The sequence below is a fragment of the Eretmochelys imbricata genome, chromosome 6 (genome assembly GCF_965152235.1).
Source record: "Eretmochelys imbricata isolate rEreImb1 chromosome 6, rEreImb1.hap1, whole genome shotgun sequence".
Lineage (NCBI taxonomy): Eukaryota > Metazoa > Chordata > Testudines > Cheloniidae > Eretmochelys > Eretmochelys imbricata.
In genome coordinates this window covers 19,704,917-19,725,085 of record NC_135577.1, presented here as the reverse complement: position 1 = coordinate 19,725,085, position 20,169 = coordinate 19,704,917, and the positions used below count along the sequence as shown (strand labels likewise).

Below are 20,169 nucleotides of genomic sequence, written 5' to 3'. Positions count from 1 at the left end.
AGAGACAGAGCTGTAACTCGAGTTGTGTGGAAGCCTGTTTGAGTCTCAGTACTGCCAACCTCAAACATTCAAAAATCATGGTCAGGCCCACCCAAAATAAATAATGAGACTGGCTGAAAACTAATAGTTTTTCTTTGCCTTCTGGTTTCTAAGCTTTAAGGTGCAACTCTAGCCACGTTTTCAGTTTTTTTCTCTGCAACTATGAGTGGAAGAAATTTACTTAAAAAAAAAAAGCAGAGATTCTAAGGTAGTTACAAGACTCTGGAAGCTGGGGCTTTAAGAAAAATATCAAACATCATCAAATTCATGATAAAATCACAACAGTGGGCAACACTTATATTTGCAGCTGTTTTCTAACTAAACACATCAAAGACTGTGATTCCATGTAGCACAGCAGCGTGGCTATTGACCATAACCAAACACATCCCCCTTCTACTACAAGCACCCATAGCTCTTGTTGACTTCAGTGGAAGCAGAGAGCTTATCATTTTTTGGGCTTACCATTCATACCTACATGACAAAACAGGCCTGTTCACATCTGCTTTCCTTCCACCTTCCTAGCTGTGCTTGAAAGGAACACGGCCTGCAAGTGAGACTGAGAAATACGTTCAGGGGGATTTCTCTGCTTTGGTTCAGGTTTAGCCGTCTTAGAAACTTGAACCCACAGACAAAACTTTGGGGTTTTTAAAAGCTGATTTTCAGGCTTTTCCTCCTCCCTGTGGGCTTGTTAAGATTTTAATGTTAAGGGAACGTGCAGCTGCCTATTCTCTATGGAGAGGGCTTTAAAATTGCCCAGCTGGGCCAACTGAATGTCCTACCCCCTCTAACTTAGCCGTGATGGAGGGCACAGAACAAACTGAACAGTATCTACCAAACCTGCTGGCATCTAGCCCTGCCCCTTTTATGCACATGGAACTCTCTCATGGCCTGCTTAATAACAACACTATTTGTCACAGTGCGCAGTCCAAGGGTGTTAATTACCTGAATAATGTAACACTACTTCTGTGTCAAGAACACTTAAGCAGTAAACGCAGCAACTGGAATCCAACCCCACCAGCCATCCAACAAGGCAAAACCAGCCTCGGCTCTTTCTTCAGATTGTACTTTTCATTGCCATCTTCAGTTTGGGTTTAAAAAGAGTTAAAGTCAAAGTTCCCCCAAGCCAGTGGCTCATCTCATGGATGCAGATCAGGTACGTCAGTTTCATAGCCAATGGTACAAAAGGGAGGGACATGGCCAGCATCACATCTGACTGCCCTAACCTGATGGATCAGGTACGCATTTTGCAGCTGGGTGAATTGGAGGTGTCCTTTCAAGTGAGACTCGAAGCCATGACTATCAGGATTGTAACGGAGCGTCTTACCCACTCAGCCACCAGACTTTTTAAAAAGAGAGGCCTAGCGTTTTGTGGGCACACAGACTTCTCCCATGTGCAGGAGGGCTGGGGATTTCATGTAGCGAATGTAAGAACGGCCATACTGGGTCAGACCAAAGGTCCATCTAGCCCAGTATCCTGTCTTCCCACAGTGGCCAATGCCTGGTGCCCCAGAGGGAATGAACAGAACAGGTAGTCATCGAGTGATCCATCCCCTGTTGCCCCTTCCCAGCTTCTCGCAAAACCGAGGCTAGGGACACCATCTCTGGGAGCACTGGCTTGCTGGCTTATGTCAAGCACACATACCTTTGAAATTCTGGGCCTGATTATTACATGTGAAATCTTTTAATTTCATAATTGGATTTATAATTGTGAAAACCATAATTACATCTCTTGGTGGTAGGACTTAGTCTATAGCTTCAAGCTTTACCAACAGTAAGGCATCATCATTATTAGACTACAACACTCACACCATTGTGCTTTATTGCATAATGGAATTGTTCCTGTCACACAGTGCCAGCCAGCATGGATAGAGGCTTTATTATTATTTACCATTATCTTGCCATAGTGTCTAGAGACCTCAGCTGCATCAGGAGAAAAAAAAACAAAAACAATGTAATGTGTCCTTAAAAATCAGTTTTATCTAGTCTGAGACCACAAACACTAAAATGCCTTAATTGTACAGTTATTGCAGGATATCACTTCAGGGCAGAGTTAAGGTGGTTCGAGTGCCTGAACTGTGCCTGTAATGTTTGATTTTGGGAAAATTATAACTACCTTATGATATTTTTTTTTTAACCCAGAGGTTACTGATCCGTATTCTTAACCTTAACGCCATCTGAATGCAGTTTTTTTGGTCTGCAAATAGGAAATGACAGTCGCTGCTCCAAAGAGCTTACAATGTAAAAGCCAAGATATCGGAGGTGGAGGAAACCAGTAAGGGGAGGGATCGACCCAGGGTAACAAAAATAGGCTGTTTTAGCACAGACTGATTCATAGCTTCTCAGTAGCTCTAATCTCAGCTCATCACCTGCCTAGCCTCTGCCCTACTGACATTATTGGTCTTGAGATGGGGAAACATGGTGACATACTGATAACTTTTAAACTCAGAATGGACCATTACGATCATCGAGTTTGACTTCATGTATAACCTGGGCCATAGAATCTAACCCAGTGAGTCCTGCATCAGTCCCATTAACTTGGGTAGAACTAGAGCAGAGGATAGTTTTTAGAAAGCCAATCAGTCTTGATGTAAAGACTTCAGATTTAAAGACTCTCCTCCTAACATGGTTTCCCCAGAGGGGTAGAAAGAGTTTTGATGTGTGTGGTGCTTTATAGACCAGAAAGACTAAGGGTTTGTCTATGCTGTCGGGTAATGTGCTCTGCGGGGGTGCGATTTCTAAACCACATTAACATGCTGCACGTTAACTGGGCCATGGAGACCCTGCTGATTTGCACTAAAGGTTCCCTCATGTGCAGAAGTCACACCCCTCTAAAGCACATTACCCTACTATGTAGATAAGCCCCAAGTCAAACTCATTTCATATGGCGGGCCTGACCTGATACCTACCACTTAGCATGGGCCACATTCAGCAAAAGCTATTCAAATAGAAATAGCTAAAGATAAACCATGGTGGTGATTACTTACATTCACCCTCTGACAGATTTTAAATGTCCTTTTCTTCGACTTGCCAGGTTGGGGTATCTATTCTCCAGTTGGCAGGTAAACGCTTTTCCCTGCCATTTTCCCCTCACTCAGCCTTGTACCACCTTCTGCCCGACTTATTCCTCTCCAAAGCCTCTTCAATGTAACCATGTGGTTCTACACTTGTATGCAAGCTTTCGCTGCTCCAAAGTCCGGACGACAGGGGTGTGATTTGTAGGACAAACCATGTGGATCTACTGGCGTGCACTAAATGTCCTTAGTGCGCATTGATGTAGTCCTGTTTTTAGTCCAGGACCACATCAATGCACACTAGCAGGGTCTACATGGTGGAGTTAGAACACAACACATTGGTGCACCCTACAAATCACACCCCCTGTAGTGCAGACTCTGGGGTCATGAAACAATCCCAAAGATTCATGGGAAGTCCGTGGGCCAGATGAAACTGTTCTGTGGGCCACACGTTTGATGCTCCTGCCCTAAGCATTACAGGCGTTACATATAAACGAGATATAGCTGACTATATGCGAGACCGTTAATATAAAGAGTGCCATCTGCAGGCGCATAAGAATACATGAAGTTGTTCATAAGTTTGTAAAACCCATAAAGTTGTTATTGTGCAGTGCAAATGACTTCCAGATTACACAGCTGGTCACTACGGACCCTCTGGAGTTTCCAGTGAGAAATGGCAAGTGATCTTTAAGAGGAGAGACACTGATCTTGTGCCACTGTGGAGTGTAATCTACTCACTACAAATAGCTAAACTGAATGCAGTCCTCATGGCTGAAATTTTGCACACACAAACACTGTGAAAACGCTGGTTCCCACAGTAACCATAATACTCTGCTTTTGCCGTAGATAACACAACGCTAAAGGAGCATCGGCCTCTTACTGATCATTACTCAACACAATGGGGTGACTGTCACTCTGCAAATAAATGATGCTGTTTCCAGACCGTGGAAATAAACAAACACGTTGCAGGCTGCACTGTTTTCACCTCCCTTGAGCTTCTGGATAGATTTCTCAGGCACTAAGTATGCCCAGGGCTGCCAGAGAGACAGGCGGGGTCACAGCTGGTGACCAGGGATATCCATCAGGGCTGTGTGAGCTGACAACGCTGACGCGACATGGCACTGGATGCCAAAAAAGTGCCATGGCAGACCCTGCCACTGGGGTGAGGGGAGATCACCTCACACACAGTGCAGTCCAGTGGATAAGGCTTCCACGCCAATTATTGTCACAGAAAGGGACAAGTGGCCAAAGGCTCGTTAATGACCCTGCTTTCCCCTCCCACAAGGGCAAAGAGAAAGGTGACCAATGACATGTTGATGGCACACTGATTGTGTGGAACAGAAGATGAATGGGGCCAGATGCAGGCTCTGGGTGACAAACCACCACACTGCCTGCTGTAATCAGGGGAAGGGCGGAACCACAGAGTATCATATGAGAGGACCTCCAGTATTATATGAGAGGAGTGTTAGAATACGCCTACACAGTGAAAAAAACAAATCCCACAGCAGTGAGTCTCAGTGCCTGGATCAACTGAGTCAGGCTCACGGGGCTTGTACACTGGGGCTAAAAGTAGCAGTGTAGACATTCCTGCTCGGGCTGGAGCCTAGGATCTGAGACCTGGCAAGAGGGGTGGGTCCTCAGGGTATGTCTATACTGTGATAAAAGCAGCATGGCATGGCCGCAGCTAGCCCAGGTCAGCTGACTCAGGCTCACGGGGCTCGGGCTCAGAGAGCTATAAAGCTGCAGTGTAAATTTTCAGCTTCAGCCTGCAGCCCAGCGTCTGAGACTCCGTGTGTTTTTAATCTCAGTGTAGACATATGCTCAGAGCCCCGGCTCCAGCCTAAGCAGGAACGTCTACACTGCTACTTTAGCCCCATAGTGCAAGCCCTGCAAGCCTGAGTCAGTTGACCTGGCCAGTGAGACTCACGGCCACAGGGCTGGTTTTGCAGTGTAGATGCACCCTTAAGGCCTGAACATTCCTGTCTGAGTTCTACCATTTGGAGCTCTGTGATCAGGTGGTAATAAATCGCCTTTGTTTGCATGTCTCCCCGCTCTGCACCCTTCCAGTTCCCACAGTCAGTCCGGGAAGCTGAGATCCTGCACACCATGATACCTACTACCAGACATCTGCCTCTTGTAAAATTCTCCCTGTTGCTTCATTTAGCTGATGTACAGCATGCTCCACTGATTGTCCTGTAGCATCACAGGGCACTGCTGGGCTCTGATCCCCTAAGCATGGGTAGACTCTGGGGGTATATCTACACTGCAATTACAAGCCCATGGCTGGCCTGTGCCAGCTGACTTGGGCTACACGGTATAGATGTTCCAGCTCAGGCTGCAGCCTGGGCTCTGGGAACTCCCACCTCCAGCCTGAGCTCAAACGCCTACGCTGCAATTAAACAGCCCTTGAGCCGGAGCCCTGCGAGCCTGAGTCAATGGCACGGACACACCCCTGCACACAGACAGAGAACACATGGATTTCGATGGGGCTCTGTAGTATTGCCAGCCCCAAGCATTCAAAACTCATGAGATCATTACAAATAATTGATTTGAGGTTCTTGTTCTTTGTCCAGATTCTGAGCCTTTAGGATGCTCTAGACTCACATTTTCCAGCTTTTCTCTGCAACTGTGAGGGCTAGAAACTTCCTGTTTCCTTTAAACGAAAGCTCAGGTTCTCCTCTAACCACATGAATCTGGTAACTGGAGCTCAAAGGAAAACACCAGACATTGAGAGACTTATCTTGAGTTGAGAACACTGGGTCTGCTTCTGCAAAGCCTATTGCAACATTTGGGTCTTAGCTGCTGCCTGCCACCAAATGGCCCTATGCTTCCCCATGGGTTATGAGCAACTCCCACTGAGGTCAATGGGAAATCCGGGCATTCTCTGGGGGAAAGATGGGCTCTCAAAATGGCTCCACTACATCAGTGGTGGAGTGATCCCTGTATAAATATCTACAGTTGCTACAGTTTTGGGGGATCTATGAATTGAAAGATGCTACATAAATATTAGTTAATTTTTTTCAAGTGACTACAGAACACTACAGGAAAGAGACTAGTGTGTCTTCATTACTTGTCTCAGGCCAGTATGCGTCTATAAATAGTGTTAGTGAATTGTAAATAGAGTCAATAAATAAAAACTACAGAGCATAAATTCAGAGAGTCTGGTCTTAAAAGGGCACTGCCAAAATATTTTAAAGACAATATTTTATACTTGCTGGAATATTTTACATAGATATCTTTGGAAGCCAGAATTTACTACCTACTAAGATGATTTTTCCCTTCTTCTTTTGTTCATTGAATTTCCAGATAAACAATTTGGTGAGGCCAGAGCTAGAGTCGTAAATATGCAGCAGTTAGTTCCAAACAACATTATATTTATGCCACTGTAGTTAAAAAAACCTCCCAAACCACCAAATGTTTGAGAGCTTGGAAATCAAAGACAACCTTAACTCTGACTCTGTAATTTAGGGTTGCCAACCCTTCAGGATTGTTCTGGAGTCTCCAGGAATTAAAAACTAATCTTTAATTAAAGATTATGTGATGTGATGAAACTTCCAGGAATATGCCCACTCAAAATTGGCAACCCTACTGTAACCCTGCCCCTGCCCACCCAATGTGGATACTGGTACATTGTAAATGAAGCTGGTGAGTAAGTGTTGGTGAAAACAAAATGTCAGCAAAAACAATAATTTGTGACAATGTTTGCATTCCTCCCTTCCCTCCCTACTGGTTCTGAGCCTCTCCAGCCCAGGCTGTGAGGGGGTTTGTTTTATAGGCCTGATCCAAAGCTCATTGACAGGAGCGGACAGGTTCCCAGTGAGCTTATATCTGGCTTAAAGGAGACAGGTTGGGGTGTTTTGCCATGAGCTGGACAAACTTCCACCTCTTGGAATCAGTTCATATCTTTAAGCTAGTTGCAATGATAAGACGACTTCTTTTTTAAGCCAAAGCTTAGCGGGGCATGACCGTCTACAGGGTCAGTCATTAACATATGGCAGGACTGGACAGGACATTCAGGGTGTCCAGCTTGGATGGCTAATAACTCCAGAATTAACCATGCAACTTGCCTTAAGTGCTCAAACTCTCCTCACTGAGGACAACTGAATAAGGCAAAGCTGGGGTATCTAGGCCAGAGACAAAAGTATCACATGCCTTTTCCAAAAATGAACAAACTCTCTCCAACTTCACTGCCTCCAAGATCCCCGGCCCAACTAACCTCAAACTTTGCAACAGAAAGCAGCAAAACACAACCCCCAACCAAAGACACAGAGCTGGCTACAGAAGAATCATGAGACATGTTGGGTATTACGGACTTCTTTTATTGAGGAACTTCGAGGATATGGTCAAAAATCAGGTTTATAATGGAAAGCTCTTTGCCACCTTAACAAGTGGCTTTGCAATGTGGGGCTGAAATTCTCAGAGCAATGGGGTAGGAAGCTGTTCAGTTGTAGGGCCCTAATCCTGCAATAGCTGGAAACCTGCAAATGACTCCATCTGCACCCGTATGGAGCCCCACTGACTTCATCGGCAGGGCCACAGGGGTTCACTTGCATGGAAACCTTTGGGGGATCAGGGCCTTGGTGACTGGTTCAAATCCAGCCCAGAATGGCAGTGATCAGTCATTAACTTCTGACCATTGTCCTATGTAGCCTTTGCTGTATGAATTAGTGATTTCAGTTTGGTCTCTGCTGGGCAGGACTCCATGGCACAAAAGCCACCATCTCAACTGGTATTAAATGGCACCCTTGTAGGCCGCCTCAGCAGAGAGGCCAGGAATTGAATGATCCTGGGGACTGCAGGGTGTGTCTCCAGGTAAAAGCCAAGGCATGCTGGGATGGGACTGGGGGAGAAGCAAGCAAGCAGAGTTGTCCCTGCTCCATGGCAGAACAAGACTGGAGTGTCTCAAGCTGGCCACCTAGCGGCATTTACCAGAAATGGATTTATTTAAAAATTGCCCCCTCAAAAAATTAAAAGGAACAAAAGACTTTATGGGCAAGATTATCAGGAACCCACCACCATAGTGAAAGGATAGTAGTGTGGTTTGGGCCCTGGCCTAAGACTTGGAAGACCCGGGTTCAATTCCCTGCTCTGACACAGATTTTTCTGTGACCTTGGGCAAGTCACTTAGTCTCTCTGTGCCTCAATTTCCCATCTGTACAATAGCCCCTTGTTAGCTCACAGGGGTGATTTAAAAGTTTGTGAAGTGCTTTGAGATGTACTGATGAAAAGTGGTATATAAGAGCTAGGTATCTCTATTAATTGGAGCCAGATTTTGCAAAGAGCTCAGCAGGGAGAGTCTGGTCCCAGTTGTGGGTGCTGAGCACTTGCAAATCTAGCATTGTGTTTTCCTTATCTCATGGCTAATTAAAAGGAAACTGTGCAGCAGCAAGGAGATTTAGGAAGGGGAAGATTTGAAAAACCATACAGTAGGATCCAAGCTGTCCCTGTGGGATGTCATTTTATTTCATCATTTGTTGAAACAGTCTGAATCTTTTGGCCCTGGCTCCTGCGCATGGAGTTAAACTGGGATGTCGACATATATAAATTGATACATGTCAAGGCAGAGGGAGCTGAGCAGAAGGGCATGATTGCCCTGGAGCAAGTGCAAATGTGAAACATGCCTGCACGTTCCTTTGAGCTGCTCAGAGAGACTTGCCTCCTACATGACACACACACAGCCTGTAGGGATCACTGGCTGGAGGAACGTCCCATTTACAGAAACTAACGCAACTTCTAGCCCAGTTTCCTCAAACTTTTAATTGTCTTCATGTTTTCCATATCTAGCCTCCCAGGGGCTTCCCCCTCCCTGGCCACACTCAAATTAGCTTGTCCAGAAACCAAGCACAAACACCACACAATGCTGCTGGAAGCGGACAGCCATTTCCAAGAGGACGGAGGTGGACAGGACAGGCAAGAGCAAGCCACATGCAACAGGAGGAGGAATAGAATGGATGGTGGTTGGCACCAATGTTTAGCCTTTACTCTCTGAGCTACCAGGCAGCTGCCCCATCATCACCTATCACTGATGATCCACAGAGTGCCCCAGGCCAGTGGATTTAGGCGGGAGGGTGGCCTTCTGAGTACAAAACTGGGAAACGTGTTAGATTTGCTAGAAATAAATAAGCCACTAGTAATAAAACACAAACCAACCCCTCCATACCTTGACAACAGTTAGGTAGTTGGTGTGCTGAGACAATTGTCTAACATGCTTAGCTGTATTATCTCATTGTCTCCTCGTGCTTCCCCACCTGTCGTCTCTTGTCTTACACTTCTGTTGTAAGCTCCTTGGGTCATGGACCCTTTTTTTTTTTTGTTCTGTTTGTACAGCGCCCAGCATAATGAGGTCCTGGTTAAGGACTGGAACGCTGGGGTAACACACACAAATATAGCAACAACAAATCGCACATACAAAAATCTTATAGAAACTAAAACTTCATATATGATCAAATAATGACTCTCTCTTCCTCCCGATTCTCCATCTTCAATGCCTCTTTTTTTCAAGTCTTTTCCACATTCTGGATTTTCCCCACCCACGTTTCTCTATCCTTTGGCATCATTTGTTCGTGTTTCAGTTTGGCTTTTCCCCTCTCAGATGCCTGGACATAGCAAAACACTTAGGTAGGTGGTTAACTTTAAGCATGTGAGCAATTCCACTGACTTTCAACAGGAAGACTCATATGCTTCAGGCTAAGCACATGCTGGGTCCCAACCTAATCACCCTTCTTAGTTTTCTTTTCTGATCTGACCTGTCTCCCACTGTCTCCATTTCCCTTTAATATTCTTCCTTTCACTCGCCTTCCTCCCCACCATTAGCCATCTCCCCCTCCATTCTGAGCATAGAAATACAACCAGCAGTGAGCAGAGGGATGACCAAAATCAGACCAGCCAACGCTATGGGTTTGCCCCACAGACTATACGCTTATAGACTTCCCCAAAGGAGGTCTGCACCCAATTCACTGCCCTGCCCTATTCCCTTGCCTGCCTCCTGGAAAGGGCAGCAAATCAGAGCAGCTGCATGTGCTGAGGAGCAGGTCAGTCTCCCAATATTTGGAGGTGGGAGTGCTCCTGTCGCAATCAGTTTTCCCTGGGTACTCCAAGCCAGCTGGAGAGCACCGGCAGGCTCCTAGGGGTGAGATACAAGGTCTTGTTCAGTAATAAGGGCTATGAAGTACATGAAACAGACAAAATCTGAGACCATGGTCTCTTCCTCAAAGCATTTTCCCACAGGCTACAGCACATTTGGTGGAAGTCTGTCCCTCCTCCCCTTGCCTGCCTTTGTGATGCAGTGAAACAGGCAGCCTGATTCAGCCGGAGTGGAATGTCCTGCAAAATCCAGGATGCTTGAGTTGTCCAGACAAGGCTCTCTCCTGCTTTACAGGCATGAGTTAGTACAGTACCCCTGGGAGCTGGGTCTGTATCACTATCCCTGCTGTAGTGAGATACAGGGAGGATATGTGCCTTGCCTAAGGCTAGAGAGTAAGTCATTAGCAGAGCTGGGAATGGCACTCAGGAGTCCAGACTCCCCCCTCTATTGCCTTCGCCAGGAGACAGCACCTCCCAGTTCCTCTGCATACTGCTCACAGATCCGCTTCCCAAGAGTAGAAGAGCATGCCTGCAGCTCATTGACTAGGGAAGCGATTGAAACAAAACTCTCTTTACAGTCCTTTCCATCTCATAGAACAGACTTAATTGCTCCCATTACAGTTAGTAAATTGACAGATGGTATCACAAACAACTTCCAAGGAAGAAGCTTCTGAATTATAACTGGGTCTGCCCGGAGCTTCCCATGCCCCAGTGGAGGTTTCTTTCGGGATTAACCCATTACTCACCACTGATGCAGCTGGGGAGAAATGGAAGGGCTAGTGCTATGGATTGGGGAGGATAATATTCCACTGGGTCCCAGCCAGCAGCTCACAGCAGACATACCCAGTGCATTGCATGGTGCTGCATCTACCTCCCAGCTCACTGTGGTATATTGGGGGCCTTATCCAAGCGAAATCAATGGGAGTCTTTCCATTGACTTCAGTGGGCACTGGCTCAGGTGCTGAGTCAGCTACGAAGCAGGGAATGGAACACAACAAGCCACTTGGACTGAGGAGTAGTGCCCGGCCATCCACTCCCCTCACACAATTCTGCTGACACTGCCTTTGCAGCCACGGGGCCAAATTCTTTGCTGGCAGAAGCCGGTGTGATGCCACTGGCTCGAATGGTGTTTTGCCCGCTAATGCCAGGGCTGAATATGGCCCATGGATGTAGCTGGGCTGCATCCCTACAGCCTGAATCCGCACTCACACTGCATGAGCGCCCCAAGGTGTGAGTGGCCTGGCAAGAACACACACCCAGAAAAATGCTCATTGGGGGGCACCCGGCAATAGCCGCTCATCTTCCTGCAGCTGCTCAGCATTCCAGAACTGGACCTGAAATCCGCAGGCATAGACACACCTTCAAACGCACGCTGGAGATGGCAAGAGCTGGATTGGTCAGCTCAGCCCAGGAGCATCCGCAGCACATGACCCTGTCTGCATGGGAAGAGTTCTTGCCTTCAGCAGGCTTTTGAATTAAGGCCCTCGAAAGATTTCCTCCCTCTGCTGTCAGTTAACAGCCATTTTACCACATTGAGCTGACAGGGAATCACAGGTAATGCCCATCCCTCATTCCTGTTAGGGGATCTTGGCCCTCTCAGCCAACAATGCAGGGTTGTTTCCTAAAGATGACGGCTATTGTTTAGATTATGGTAACATTTAGAGGCCCACCTGAGATCAAAGCCCCACTGTGCTGGGCACTGCAAACACACATAGTAAGAGAGAGTCCCTACCCTGATGAGTGTATAGTCTAAACAGACAGGACAGACAAAGGAAGCACTATTAACCCCATGCTACATATAGGGAATTAGGCACAGGGACTAAGCCACTTACCCAGCGTCACACCAGAAGTCTATGGAAGAATCAGGAACCGAACACAGATTTTCTTTGTTCCAGGTCAGCGCCTCAAGCCACAGGACCATCCTTCATCTCCCAAAAGTGATAACACACTTTTCTTATGAACACAGTCTCATGCCTCATAAACAAGTGTGACACGAATCATCGTCTACAACAGCCCAAGATAGCCCTGAAGTAAGCAGACGCACCTCACGCTCGGACAGACAGACTCCACAACTGAGGAAGGGGCTGGAAAACACCAGTACAAGTGCCCCAGGAACTGACCAATGCCTAGTGCTTGCCTGTATCTAAATAGGAAGGAAGGAAGCCCATGCTAGAGGAATCATGCAATGTGCGCCCAGCATTTGCTAGATAAAAGCGATCCCCAGAACAAACCGATCATACTCTAAGTTCACAGAGAAGGGCAATCTAGCTTTGGACAGCTGCAGTTCAGGGGCACTCACCCAGCCCTAGAAGCAGCCAAGTTACAGCAGAAATGAATGTTGATTTGTCGCAAGCAAGCAGGAGTCCTGGAAGCTGTGGCTGTCAATTTCAGCATCAGAGTCTGCATTTGCAAGCGCCGTGATATTTCTGCCTCTGCTTGTTTGGGTGGTGGAACTGTACGTGGTGGAGAGATGGCTGGGACAGCATCAGAGGCTGTGTAATTTATTAAAGGAACAGGAGCCTTGGGGATTGTTCCCTTGAGTCAAGCACACCCAGTCCACAGATTGCACGCGCCCCCCGCCGCCGCATCCCTAGTTTCAGCACCTATGGTTTTTGATGTCATGGAGACATGACCTCCAGGGTTGTTCATGTTTGGAGGGACATGGAAACATACATGCGATGAGTTAGTTGTGCCCAAGGATACGCTGCAAAATGTGGGGTGACCCTTGAACAGCCGGTATTCGGGGTCTCCTATATTGTATAACTTGCTACTAACCCATTTCTGCTCTAGCAGAGGAGATGCAGAATGTCCCACATGGTGCAAACTTGCCCCTACTGGCAAATTTTGAAATAAAGAGTCTTTCTACAGTGTACTACCAGTGAAGGTCACCAGTGCAGACCTGCAACCTCCTTCCCAGCTGGATAAAGCTGCTCCTTCTCCAACTCAAAATGTACATTTCTTCATTCAAACTAGATTCATTCAGGTTCCATCATGGGCAATTAGGACTGGGACAAGAGTGTGATTCTGCATTTGCGAACTCCTTTGCCTATCGGTTTTATGGCAGGAGTGACCATGCGTTGAGAACCTACCCCAATTCTTCGAAAAATTAGATTACATTGCATTATATACCGTGAGCTTGGCAGTAATGTTGTAGCCATTCCAAGCACTAGGAGGCCCTAAGTTGCAGTAATCACTCCGCCAACTGCTTCTAGCTATCATACTCCTCCCAGGGCTCCAAGACGCGCTGCTTCTGTGGCCCACTCCTCATCCATCCATCCACCCGGACCTTACTGACTCGTGCTGCCCTATCATCCTCCTGTCAGAAAAGAAGAGCAGCAGGAGATGCACCCTCAGATTTGACCCCTGACTGCTCAGCCAATTTGCTGCAAGGAGGTTGAGATCTAGCTTTTCAGAGGTCGGTATAGCATGAACAACGACTAGTCCCATACACATTTCCCTTAACACACACACCCACCCCTCCAAAAATGCTGCAAGAGAAGGTGACAGACACTTACCCTGGAAATGCCAATGATTTGTTCATCTGGGAGCAAGCTGATACGCACAAAGCAAGACTCAAAGTTGACGTCCTCCTTCTCCAGGAGGTCCTTCCCTTGCAGCAGCGTGACGTGCAGGGTGTTGGAGAACACATCGTACTCCATGTTGACTTCCACCTGGCCCACAGTGAAGTCTTGGCCAAAGTTATTCCCAATGGAGGAGATGGAGCTGAGGGAGTCAGTGGATACAGATCTCTTCAGTTGCCCGAATGGACCCAGATCTAGGTCTTTGCTCATCAACTCTAAGGTACCCAGCTCATTGATGTTCTCAAAGGTGTCATCCATCTTCAGGCGGGGCTTGCGGACAGGGGACGTCCTTTCCGCTGCCTTTCGGAAGTTTGAGGCTCCCCCCCTCTGCAGACATAGAAAAGGATAGAAGAGGCACTCAGGTTGCATTAACCCCTTCTCCTCTGAACTACTTCTTACTACATGTGAAACAAAGCATATGTGGCTCTTAAGTGCTAAGAGGTCTAAATATGCAATTGCCATGGGATATGAAGGTAATTCCTTAACAACAATATCTACAGCATTAGGCTGTGGTACAGTCTCCCAGGACAAGTGCTTAGGTCATTTAAGAGAGACTAGATAACGCACTAGAACATATACGGTATGTGATATGAAAGCCCTTCCCGTCCCTTATTTCTCCCTTTCTCGTTTTGCTGCAGGGTAATTTTTCATTAGTCAACTAAGTGACACCTTAGTTATCTGTAAATATAAATATTCAAAACAAATCATTTTTGAAAGCTTTCCATTTTGGAACAAAAAAAAAAAAGATGATGAAAAAGGTACAAAAAATGAAAAATAATTAATTTAAAAAACCAACCAAAAATTTGAAATTTTTTCCACAAATCCGTCCCCCTTCTGTTTTTTTGGCCACCTCGAATACATAACATGTACCACTGCCCCCTACTGGGTGAACTATATTTGCTCAAGTGTCTGATTATGTTACCCAATAGCATTTAGTCCATAAATAAGGAAATTTTACACCATCTCTTAAGTGCCTAAGCAGCTTCGGAGCCTAAGTTCCATTTTCAAAGTGATTTAGGCACTTAGAAGCCTAAATCCCATTGACTTTCCATTAGACTTTGGCTCCTAAGTCACTTAGGTACTACTGAAAAAGTTGTCAGTAGTATTAGGAGCTATAGCTAACAAAGAGAGAGTCTCATCTGAAATAGTGTGTGCAGTTCTGATCACCCAAGTTCAAGAAAGATGAATTCACACTGGAACAGGTGCAGAGAAAAGCGACCAGGATGATCCGAGAAGACTAAAAAGAGTGGGACTGAGAAGGGATATGAGTGCTCTCTATGAATCCATCCGGGGGGTAAACAGCAGGGAGAGAGACAAGCTATTTAAACTAAAGGCTGATATTGGCACAAGAACAAATGGGTATAAAACTGGCCATGAATAAATGCAGACTGGAAAGTAGAAGGTTTCTAACCATCAAAGGAGTGAGGTTCTGGGGCAGCCTTCCCTTAGGAGTAGTAGGGGCACACAACCTAAGTGGTTCTGTGATGAAGCTTGGTAAGTTCCTTAACAGGATTAGATGACAGAATTGCCTGCAATCTCAGGGGACTGGATTTGAGGACTGGAAGGGACCTATTGGGTCATATTTTCCTTTAGCTCAGGTCTAGGACAAGTACCTTCCCAACCTTGTCTATATGAAAGGTGATGCAAAGCAATCATTTTGTGGCTCTGCCACGTAACTGTTCATTGTACCCCACACATGATCCAGCCACCCCACCAATTCTCTTGCAGGTTTCCTGATTCTAATAGATGTAAACAACATTGTGTGATTTGTTTTTTTATCTTTGGCTATTAGCTCTTCAAATTTCTTCATCGCCTTCCTAATTTTCTTCTTGCATTTTTCTGCTGTGGTTTATGCTGCTTTCTAGTGACTTCACTGGGGTTGGAGTTTCTGAAGTCTTCCTCTGTTTGAGACCTTGCTGAGGAAATCAAAGGATTGAGCTGATTATGTTCTCCATATTGATCTGTCTTTATAAAAGCTTGATGGCTGGTGGGAATGTTTAGCGACCTATTTCAGAGTAGCAGCCGTGTTAGTCTGTATCCACAAGAAGAACAGGAGTACTTGTGGCACCTTAGAGACTAAAATTTATTTGAGCATAAGCTTTCGTGGGCTACAGCCCACTTCATCGGATGCATAGAATGGAACATATAGTAAGATTATATATATATATATATATACACACACACACACACACACACACACACACACACACACACAGAGAACATGAAAAGGTGGAGTAAGAGGCTAATTAATTAAGAAGAGCTATTATCAGCAGGAGAAAAAAAACTTTTGTAGTGATCATCAAGATGGCCCATTTCAGACAGTTGACAAGAAGGTGTGAGGATACTTAACATGGGAAAATAGATTCAATGTGTAATGACCCAGCCACTCCCAGTCTCTATTCAAACCCAAGTTAATGGTATGTAGTTTGCATATTAATTCAAGCTCAGCAGTTTCTCATTGGAGTCTGTTTTTGAAGCTTTTCTGTTACAAAATTGCCACCTTTGAATCCATGCTTTGTGTGTATATAAAAAGATCTTCTACACTTTGCACAGTATGCATCCAATGAAGTGAGCTGTAGCTCACGAAAGCTTATGCTCAAATAAATTGGTTAGTGTCTAAGGTGCCACAAGTACTCCTTACCTTTAAGTCTGTTACTGAGTGACCAGAGTGGTTGAAGTGTTCTCCTACTGGTTTTTGAATGTTATGATTCCTGATGTCAGATTTGTGTCCATTTATTCTTTTGCATAGAGACTGTCCGGTTTGGCCAACGTACATGGCAGAGGGGCATTGCTGGCACATGATGGCAAATATCACATTGGTAGATGTGCAGGTGAATGAGCCGCTGATGGCGTGGCTAATGTGATTAGGTCCTATGATGGTGTCACTTGAATAAATAGGTGGACAGAGTTGGCATCGGGCTTTGTTGCAAGGATAGGTTCCTGGGTTAGGGTTTTTGTTGTGTGGTTGCTGGAGAGTATTTGCTGCAGGTTGGGGTGCTGTCTGTAAGCGAGGAAGATCTGTGAGAGTAAGGGATTATTTTTCAGGATAGGTTGTAGATCTTTGATGATGCGCTGGAGAGGTTTTAGTTGGGGGCTGAAGGTGACGGCTAGTGGCGTTCTGTTATTTTCTTTGTTGGGCCTGTCCCGTAGTAGGTGACTTCTGGGTACTCTTCTGGCTCTGTCAATCTGTTTTTTCACTTCAGCAGGTGGGTATTGTAGTTGTAAGAACACTTGATAGAGATCTTGTAGGTGTGTCTCTGTCTGAGGGATTGGAGCAAATGCAGTTGCATCTTAGAACTTGGCTGTAGATAATGGATCATGTGGTGTGTCCTGGATGAAAGCTGGAGGCATGTAGGTAAATATAGCGGTCAGTAGGTTTCCGATATAGGGTGGTGTTTATGTGACCATCGCTTATTAGCACAGTAGTGTCCAGGAAATGGACCGCTTGTGTGGATTGGTCTACACAAGAGGTCCATTTCCTGCACACTACTGTGCTAATTAATTAACTAGCCTCTTACTCCACCTTTTCATGTTCTCTGTATGTGTATATATCTTCTTACTATATGTTCCATTCTATGCATCCGATGAAGTGAGCTGTAGCCCACGAAAGCTTATGATCAAATAAATTTGTTAGTCTCTAAGGCGCCACAAGTACTCCTGTTCTTTTAGCAACCTAGTCACACTGAACAGGAAGGGCTTTTACCTTGTGTTTGATGTCCGAATACGTAGTCCCATACTTTTGTTCCAGGTATCGGTAGTTGTAATTGGGAAATGGAGACGGTGCTGGATAATTCCCAGACTTCCATAGTTTCCACAGGTTTAGTCCAGCGATTCCCAGCAGAACAAGTGCGCCAGTCACATAGATGCCTATTTCCCACCCGTGTGGACTCCTTATAACTAGAAGAGAGGAGAGTTATTGTCAGGAGTGGGGTCCAGGGGCAGAGATATTAAACCTCATGTTTCAGAGCTTAAACCAATCTCTCAGTGATGAGGATGAGAACTAATGTGTGGCAGATTATCCCGCATCTGCCTGCCGCAGGGTTTCTTACACCTTCCTCTGCAGCATCTGGTGCTGGCTACAGTCAGAGCCAGGATACTGGACCAGAAGGATCTTGGGTCTGATCCAGTCTGGCAATTCCTGGACAATCTATCTAGTGATAGCATTTAACTTCAGAGCAATAGTGCCAGGCTTTTACTGGGGAACGCTGCTAAGTAAACTCATAAAGAGGATTAGGTATCATCATTAAGTGAATCACAAAGTGAAGTTACATTAACCAAGAGTTCTCAATCCTCATGCTTCACAGCATAGACTGATCACCAGCCAGGGCCAGGAAGGAATGCCCATCCCCGAATTATGGGGAAAAAGGGGGACTGAGTTCAGTCTTCTTCTGAAGCATGTGGCATTGGCCTATGTCAGAAACAGGACACCAGACAAGATGGATCATTCATCTGCTTCTGTAAAATGGCAGCTCCTGTGTAATTGTTTCCTACCGAAGAGCTGTGATGGAAATCGCAATCATCATTTCACTCACTATGAACTAATTTGTGCGTGGTTGCTTTCATATATTTCAGCCCCCACACATATACACAAAGTAAGCCAGATCCTCAGCTAGTATAAAGTGTCAGAGCTCCATCAAAGTCAATGGAACTATGACAATTTACCTCAGTAGATGATTTTATACATATATAAAGTGTACAGAACATACTCTCTGGGTGTATGAAATACATTGTCCTTTCTACAAGGCCAGTTCCCAATGAGTTGGTGACGCCAAATGAATTTGGGAGAAAGCTTCCTATGCCTATCTGGCTATACAGAGAAAAATCTGCATTCTTCACTGTCAACTTAAGAGAATGTAGGCGCTCCAGCATGGCACATTTCACAATTGTTGCTGCATTGTGCCAGCATCCGTCACATAAAATAGTTAAATCTACAGCCATCATCCAGCATGCAACAAGACATGATATCCTTGTCACGCAAGGCCACCATGAGATCTGTGCCTCCAGCAGTGAAAATAGAAGGCTGGCCTTCTCTCGAATAGCAGACCCTGTTCTTATGACAACATGCTGGCCCACTGGCGTCATTTCTTAAAAACTATACAACTGAGACTTCGTCTTAGACTGTGAATATCATATTTGAGCAGAACAACAGTCTACCTACATCCATGCCCTGTCTCTGACAACGGTCAGTGACGGATGTGTCAGAGGAAGCCATAATACCTATAAAATTGATCTAATTGTGATAGAGTGGGGAGAGAAGGAGAGTTTTTCCTGATCATGGCTGGTGATCTACCTGGGCTGTGAAGCATGAGGTATGCTGTGGTCACTCCTCTTCACACTGACCTGTACTGTCTCATCATTACCTTGTACTTCCCTTTGTACTTAGACTGTCAACTCTTTGGGACACCCAGGGACCATCTTTTTGTTCTGCTTGTACAGTGCCAAGCTCAATGAGACCCTGATCTCGGTTTGGGGTGCCTAGATTCTACTGCAGGACAAAAATAGATGGATTGATAGATGGATTAGATGAAGATGGAGTGCCCTTTTGATTTTTATCCTAGTGGGTGTATTATGTATTATTATTTCTTGTGTAGCACTTGGGAACCCTAATCCTGGGCCAAGATGCCATTGTGACAGGTACTGTACAAACACAGAACAAAGACAATCCATGCCCCAATTACAATCTAAGTATTGCAAATTCTATTCTGTATATGGCCCCCATACTTAGAGCATCTCAAAGTATCAATGAATTATTCTCAACACCCCTTAATTCTCTGTTGTGAGGACATGACAGGTGTAAACCCTTAATTCTCCAATTCCTGGCTTACTTCACATTGGAGGGAACACATTCCAAACCACTGGTACGCACCTACAGTCTTAACTTCACTTTAAGGTTTTTCTGGGGGGGGAAATAATCCCATTTTGCAAAGGTTTCCAATTTAGTAGCTCCAGGAATGCCCTGCAAAAGTGAGTTCTACAGGTGTATACACTGTGTTAAGAGTACTTCCACACGGATCTCTCAGAACTGGTCACTGTACCTGTCCCATCTGACACCCAGAAAGGCAGCTGTTCTCTGTTCTCCAGATCGGAGAATTACAGCTCAGATCAATCCCAAACAACATCCCCTAGTGCTTGTTTAGAGGTACTCACCACTGATGCGGTATTCAGCTATATTACTGTCCATGTCCAGCTCTATTACTCTCAGCTAGAGAGACTGCCTGAAACGTACAAACAAAAGTAGTCAGGAGAGGAGAAGCACACAGAGAAGAAAGGTATTTGATCTCTCACGCAAGAGCGTTTCCAATCAGTCACTGGATTTAAATTCTGCCCTGTGACAGATGACCACAGTGGAAAACTAGGGCTTCTGCCACAGGGCGTGCATAGGGAAGGGCCTTGGTGAGCATCAGAGAGATGTGCTTGGAAGGGTTACCGAGAAAAGGTTGGCCATTTCTCCCTCT

General features: G+C 45.6%; 1 protein-coding gene across 1 annotated transcript in view; it reads right to left on the bottom strand.

The window, feature by feature from the left end:
* The window catches only part of SYT12 (synaptotagmin 12), a 38,346-nt gene extending 18,451 nt beyond the window's left edge, over positions 1-19,895 (bottom strand). The window contains exons 1-3 of the mRNA XM_077820096.1: positions 19,862-19,895; positions 17,418-17,611; positions 13,649-14,041 (exon numbers count right to left, since the gene is read on the bottom strand). Coding sequence (XP_077676222.1) covers positions 13,649-14,041; positions 17,418-17,611; positions 19,862-19,895 — 621 coding nt within the window. The remainder of the gene's footprint in view (positions 1-13,648; positions 14,042-17,417; positions 17,612-19,861) is intronic.
* Positions 19,896-20,169: the final 274 nt, after the last annotated feature.